Consider the following 6,000-nt stretch of genomic DNA (forward strand, 5'->3'; position numbering starts at 1 on the left):
TTTTGAATCTGCTTCTGAAACTATCAACTTAAGTCATTAAATAAATGTAGTGCAGTAAAAGGTACAATATTTGCCTCTGAAATGTAGTGGAGTAGAAGTAAAATTAGCAGAAAATGTAAATACTCAAGTTAAGTACAAGTACAAGTACAATACTTGAGTAAATGTACTTTCCACCACTGGTTATAAATTCTAGTCTCACAATCACTCATGGAAGCTAGGTACACCATCAGTAGGTGTCCATTTGCGTGCTTGAATGCGAATCAGTTTTGGTACTTGCATGCAGATTAGTTTGTTCCGTGGTGGCTTCACTAATCGCATGCTTTTACCCAAATCAAGTTCAAACACAGTTCAGCCAAACTCTTGATTTAGTGGCAATATTTCAGTAAATATAAACCACTGAACACAGATCTGAGGACACGCAATAGTAGCCTGTGTTCAGCTTGATGACACAGAGCAATTGAGCTCATGCTTTACAGTGAGTGCACCACAAGACTTATTATTAAAGAATATTCTTGACCTCTTGAGGTGATTGTCTTTTTACGATTTTTGCCTTTAATCCATGCTTCCTCTCTCTCTCCTTCCCTGCCAACTTCTCTTCCAGTGTGCCAAACAGATGAAGGTGACATTCTGCCATCCACCCTTTAGACTAGATCAATAGATCTTTAGTAAAACCCCATAGTGGATGCTCAGAAGTACTACATGTGTCTATTTGCAATACAGTTCATTAGAGTAGAGATTAATGAACAATTTAGCTAGAAATCGGTTTGCATGAATAAATTAATCTTCACCCAAAGGAGACATCACAAGGTCCTGAAAAGACGTTTACTACTACCAGCAAGGTTTTTGGTCATGCTGGAACTACAACACAAAACTGCATAATTAAAGCCTAATATATGTATTAGAATAATTGGTATTACTTCTATTTAAATTGCAATTTCATTCAATGCATTGCTGTCAGATATTTATTACACACCTGACAATATTCCAAAAACTGCTCTCACCAATCTCTCACCAATCAACAACACCACAGTATGATGTACTCAGAGTGTTTTTGTTAGGTTAAAGTTGCGCCGTTTTCATATAAATTGCTTCCGTAATGTGGCAAGCAGAAGTGTGGCAATAAGTACATTTTGCAGAGTCCTTGTGTAAATGCAGTTTCTCATGGGTTAAGATGAGTTTTTTCATTGCCTTATTACTCACTTGTTTTACTGATATGATCGCTTATTGTGCTCCTGAAGTGTAGTTTTGAGTCACACCTCAGGATAGCCTGCTGGCACAAATAATGGGATTGGTCTCTGGGCTACACTTAGGGTGAAGTGCACAGATTCAAGCTATGTCTGTGTGTGTTACTGTTCCCAACCCTTCTGATGTTATTTTTGTTAATTAAGGTCAGCGAAAAGTGCTATAGTTTGACAATTCACATATTATACAGAAAAGGCTTCTTAGACAACAAGCCAAAGTCCTTTTGAGGCACTCATGCTCCAGCCTTGTGTACAGACTTGCTCTTTAGAGGATTATGTCCAGAAAAATGCCAAAGAGCGAGCCAAATTCTGTTGAATGATGAAACCTCTGTAATATTTTAATCTAATGTGGATTACAATTAAATTTGACAGTTTTAATTAAAGCCTCTGAAATGTTTGCGTGTGTGTATCTGGAATAGATCCAGAGCCAGGTGACGCCCCATGCCATCGTAGTCCTCCCTAAGACTGATGGAATGGAGATGCTCTTGTGTTACGAGGACGAGGGCGTCTACGTCAACACCTACGGTCGAATCACCAAGGACGTGGTGCTACAGTGGGGAGAGATGCCTACCTCTGTTGGTATGTCCCACCTATGCGTGTATTTATGTGTGTTTAGTTGATTTAAATGGATTTTTACATCATAGAGAAACACCCAGTTCAGAGATGTAAATTAAAAATCACCAAACTTGAAGTTAAGAGATTTAAATAGCTGCAGTGATATATGCTACTACCCATTTCAGCGCCTGTGAATGTGTGTATTGCAATGCAGATCAAAAGTATTTTGAGTTCTCTGAAAACTGATCTTATGGGGGTTCATTTAAGGTTTAATTGCATTCAAAAATCAGTTTAGGACATCACCCTTCACTGGAAGGCTTCCAGAGCTGCTTAGCAGGAACAAGAAAGAAGAACGGGGGGCTAGAGAGTCCAACAAAGACATGTGTACATGCATATACTATATGTATGAGCACTGTTTCAATACAAAATACCACTTAATTTCTTGTAATTTACTGCCCTCGTATGGCAGCCAGGGCTATTACACATTTAAAGCTACCACTGTCACCACAGGCTAGTGCCAGTGAATCTGGATTCTACATTGTGCATTTGGATGCCCTGGGATATGGAATGTTCTAATGATATATTTATATATCATTCGGTTGTGAACTGAATGATATATAAATATGTTTATTCATATTTGTTTTATTTTTTTTTTCCATTGTCACTTATGCTTGTCTTATTTTTTCTCTTTTCCAGCCTACATCCATTCTAATCAGATTATGGGCTGGGGTGAGAAAGCCATAGAGATCCGCTCTGTGGAGACAGGTCATCTGGATGGAGTCTTTATGCACAAGAGAGCCCAGCGACTCAAATTCCTTTGTGAGCGTAACGACAAGGTAAAAAACACAGTTGGATTGTGTGCTCTTTGATTCTCAGTTATTCTTATCTATTCTTTGGAAATGATTAGACTACAATCACATAATATTTAGAAAGATATTTACCTGCTCTGGTCTTGATTTGTACTCTGTCACCAGTAGAGTAGTCCTGCTTCTGTGGACAAAATATTGAAAAACACACTTCCATATACACAAGCTGTTAAAATGTTGATTGTGAGCATGAAGTTTGGTATAATTTGCATTGATCTTACACAGGCCCATAGAACCAAAAAGTAAACTTTTAATTCTATATCAGGTAGCAGATAATGTAATTTTTTATGGGGAGATTCTTATGTAGATACAACTTTGTCATACCTATCCAAATGTGAACAGATGTTTGCACAGAAACATGCATTTAAATAAAAATAAATGTTTTGCATGGAGTTTATATATCCACAGTTTTTAAAAGCTGACACCAACAGTGCACTTATACATGGAAATGTGCATGAACATGATAGCCTTAATTGGCTACAAATAATTAAAATAATTTACTTACAAAAATAACATTAATTAATTAAAACAAATGAGAACTGAAAATGTTTATGTTGTTTGTAATTCTCTCTCTCTCTCTCTCGCTCTCTCTCTCTCTCTCTCTTTAGGTATTCTTCGCATCGGTGCGTTCGGGAGGTAGCAGCCAAGTTTTTTTCATGACCCTCAACAGAAACTCTATGATGAACTGGTGATGGCTCCTCCCACTGTCCACTCTCCCATTGCCCAGCCTGCCGGCCCACCTTGGCCCACGGCAGATCTCACAAAATGAACCTGATTGACCAAGAGGCCACAAGTGAACTCTTAACACTGGAGAGACTAAAATGGTGTAGAAAAAAACAAGTTATCATAGAGAATAACAACAAAGACCTGTTCTTAATGAAGAGACATGTTACCCTAGATTATGTCGGGTCATGCGGAAGCCATCGTTACTCAACTGACTGGCAAACTGGTGCCACTGACTTTCCAAATATTCTCTTCTTCCCACTTTCTCTGTCTCTGTGTGTAACTATTCCCTTTTTGTCTGTCTCTTCTCTCCAAAAGGACCAGTGCATTCAAGTCTTCAACAACTGTAGAAATACACATTACACCTGCCTCCTTCTGTCCCTCTTCTTCTTCCTTTTGTCTTCCCTTCTTAATCCTCTGCTCCTTCCTGGTAGATCTAGTCATTACTATTTCAATCCTTGGACACCCTCCATTTTCCTCACTTCCTGTCTGCTATGTGTGGGCTCATTCCTAAACTTCAAAGGTGGGGAAAAAACAGGTGAAGGAGATTTAATATAAATTTAAATATATACTTCTGAATATGACAGGGAGGGAAGCTGAGGGATGATAAATCTACTCTGGAAGTTGGCGGTGAAAGCAGACAATCTGATTGATTTTCTTTCTCCTCTGTCACTCCCCTCCTCCTCCTCCACTTCCTCCTCTCACCATCTTTTCATGCTCTGAATAAACTGAATTGTGATTTAATGTTCGATCGCATTTTACTGATAGAGATGCGGTGAGACACTCGGCTGTCATAGGTGGGTTGTAACAGTATGCAAAGATGATGTCTGTGTCCCTTTAAAATGAAATCACTGGTCTTCCCTCCTTTTTCCTCTTTCCCTTCTCCCGTCACCCACCATCATCATCACACTCATCTCCCTGTTTTCACTCTTACGTCTTTAAACTCTGAAGGTGCTGCATCAGATATACTGTAATATTAAATGAACAATGAGAGCGTCATTCTGTTCATTCTGTTTATTTCTGTTCTTTTCTTTTTCTGTGTCTTTGAAGCTTGATGAAATGTACAGCACATCTGTGTCTCTGAAATCAGGAGTATATGTTAGTGGGTGTGTGAGTGCGTGCATAAGTGTGTGTGTGTGTGCGTGTGTTTGACTTGATGTTGAAATGGGTCCCGTTCAAATCAAGTTAGAATCAAAGTGGGATATCGAAATCAATGTCCAGAAAAAGTAAAGTAATTCAGTCTCTGTGCGTGAACTTTTACCTTAATGCGATCAAAACAACACTGAGTGTGTTTACATGCAGATTTATGATATTATCTTCTTAGTATGGAGTTTATGAGTTGGTGTATTTGAACACCAAGCATTTAAAAAAAGGCAATATTAGTGGTTAATGTTTCCATTTCCTTTAACACAGTAGTGTTTTGCCTATTCACGAATACAGTCATGTTGCTGTAGGGAATATGAATTCGCATATCAGCAACTTATCCTGAATACAACCTCAACAGGATATGAGCTACTTTCCCAAATACTGTGTGCATGTGAAAGCACTCATTGTTGAAAGCTGTGGTGTCCTTTTGAATCATGCTCCTCCCTGAATGGTTCTTCTGATTTTGGCTCCTACCTGTTTGTACAGTGCCTAGCATGATGTAAGCAAAACTAAAATGGAGGCCAAAAGATTCACATTATAATTAATCATTTTATTGCCTATACGGTTACTTTACACTGTTTGCTTTTGTGTTATTGTCTAACTTTAACACATTGGTGATGGTATTTGTCTCTTCTAATAGAGAAACATGTACATTAACAAATTTAAGACTTGATTTATTCTTTGAAAGGAGTAAGTGAATATGGTATGATAAAACCTTGCCGTTTCTTTCTAAATATTTAGTACAGCTCAATTATTAATACAGAATTTAACACTATTGAGGGTGGACTAGTTCAAGCATACTCATCCACAATGGAGATCACTGTAATGCAGATTAGTGTTTTTCTGGTGGATCTACTGCAGGTTTGGCAGTATGTTGGCCAATGGTTAACAAACACGAGGTGACACAAAAAGACAGACTCATTCCCCAATGATGTACTGATTATTTGAATCAAGGTTTTTTTTCTGTTAAATTATTAAAAGTTTTCTATTATATTTTCAAGCACTTTTTTCACATCCATACAGTAGCTGTTCATGTGCAGCTGTAAGTTAGGTTCACTGATCTCTGTTTGGGGGAGCAGGCTAACATTTTAGCAATAAAGAGCCAAACTGAAGAAACCACTGTCTTCCCTGTGTGTGCACGCATGCATCTGTCTGTATGATTAATGAGAAAGTGAGAATGGGACATTATTACTATGTTTGTCCATCAAGGAATTCACTCTTTCCCTTGGAAAATGCTGATGGTCATTACACTGAGGACTCTCCTTTCAAAGACAAAACCACTGTATTCTTTATTCTGTTTATTTTTTGTTTTCTTTATTTTGCTTTACTAATGTCCTGTTTGGGGATTTATTTGTTTTGTAAAAGAGAAGCTGTAAGAGAGAAATAAATGAAACTAGAGCATTATGCTTCTGTGTGTTTATTTGTGGATGTGTTTGTGAGGGTGGTCTTTTTTGCAAGTGTGCACATTT

At 38.0% G+C, this 6,000-nt stretch overlaps 1 protein-coding gene across 16 annotated transcripts in view; it reads left to right on the plus strand.

The window, feature by feature from the left end:
* The window catches only part of tnika (TRAF2 and NCK interacting kinase a), a 62,262-nt gene extending 56,327 nt beyond the window's left edge, over positions 1–5,935 (plus strand). For 13 of the 16 annotated variants that reach the window (XM_044167546.1, XM_044167547.1, XM_044167548.1 and 10 more), the window contains 4 exons: positions 602–619; positions 1,661–1,820; positions 2,493–2,632; positions 3,271–5,935. In XM_044167546.1, coding sequence (XP_044023481.1) covers positions 602–619; positions 1,661–1,820; positions 2,493–2,632; positions 3,271–3,354 — 402 coding nt within the window. In that variant the 3' untranslated portion in view covers positions 3,355–5,935. The remainder of the gene's footprint in view (positions 1–601; positions 620–1,660; positions 1,821–2,492; positions 2,633–3,270) is intronic. The other 3 variants (XM_044167550.1, XM_044167562.1, XM_044167563.1) reach the window with 1 other exon arrangement.
* The last annotated feature ends 65 nt before the right edge of the window (positions 5,936–6,000 follow it).

Source organism: Siniperca chuatsi, linkage group LG15 (assembly GCF_020085105.1).
Source record: "Siniperca chuatsi isolate FFG_IHB_CAS linkage group LG15, ASM2008510v1, whole genome shotgun sequence".
NCBI classification, from domain to species: Eukaryota; Metazoa; Chordata; class Actinopteri; order Centrarchiformes; family Sinipercidae; genus Siniperca; species Siniperca chuatsi.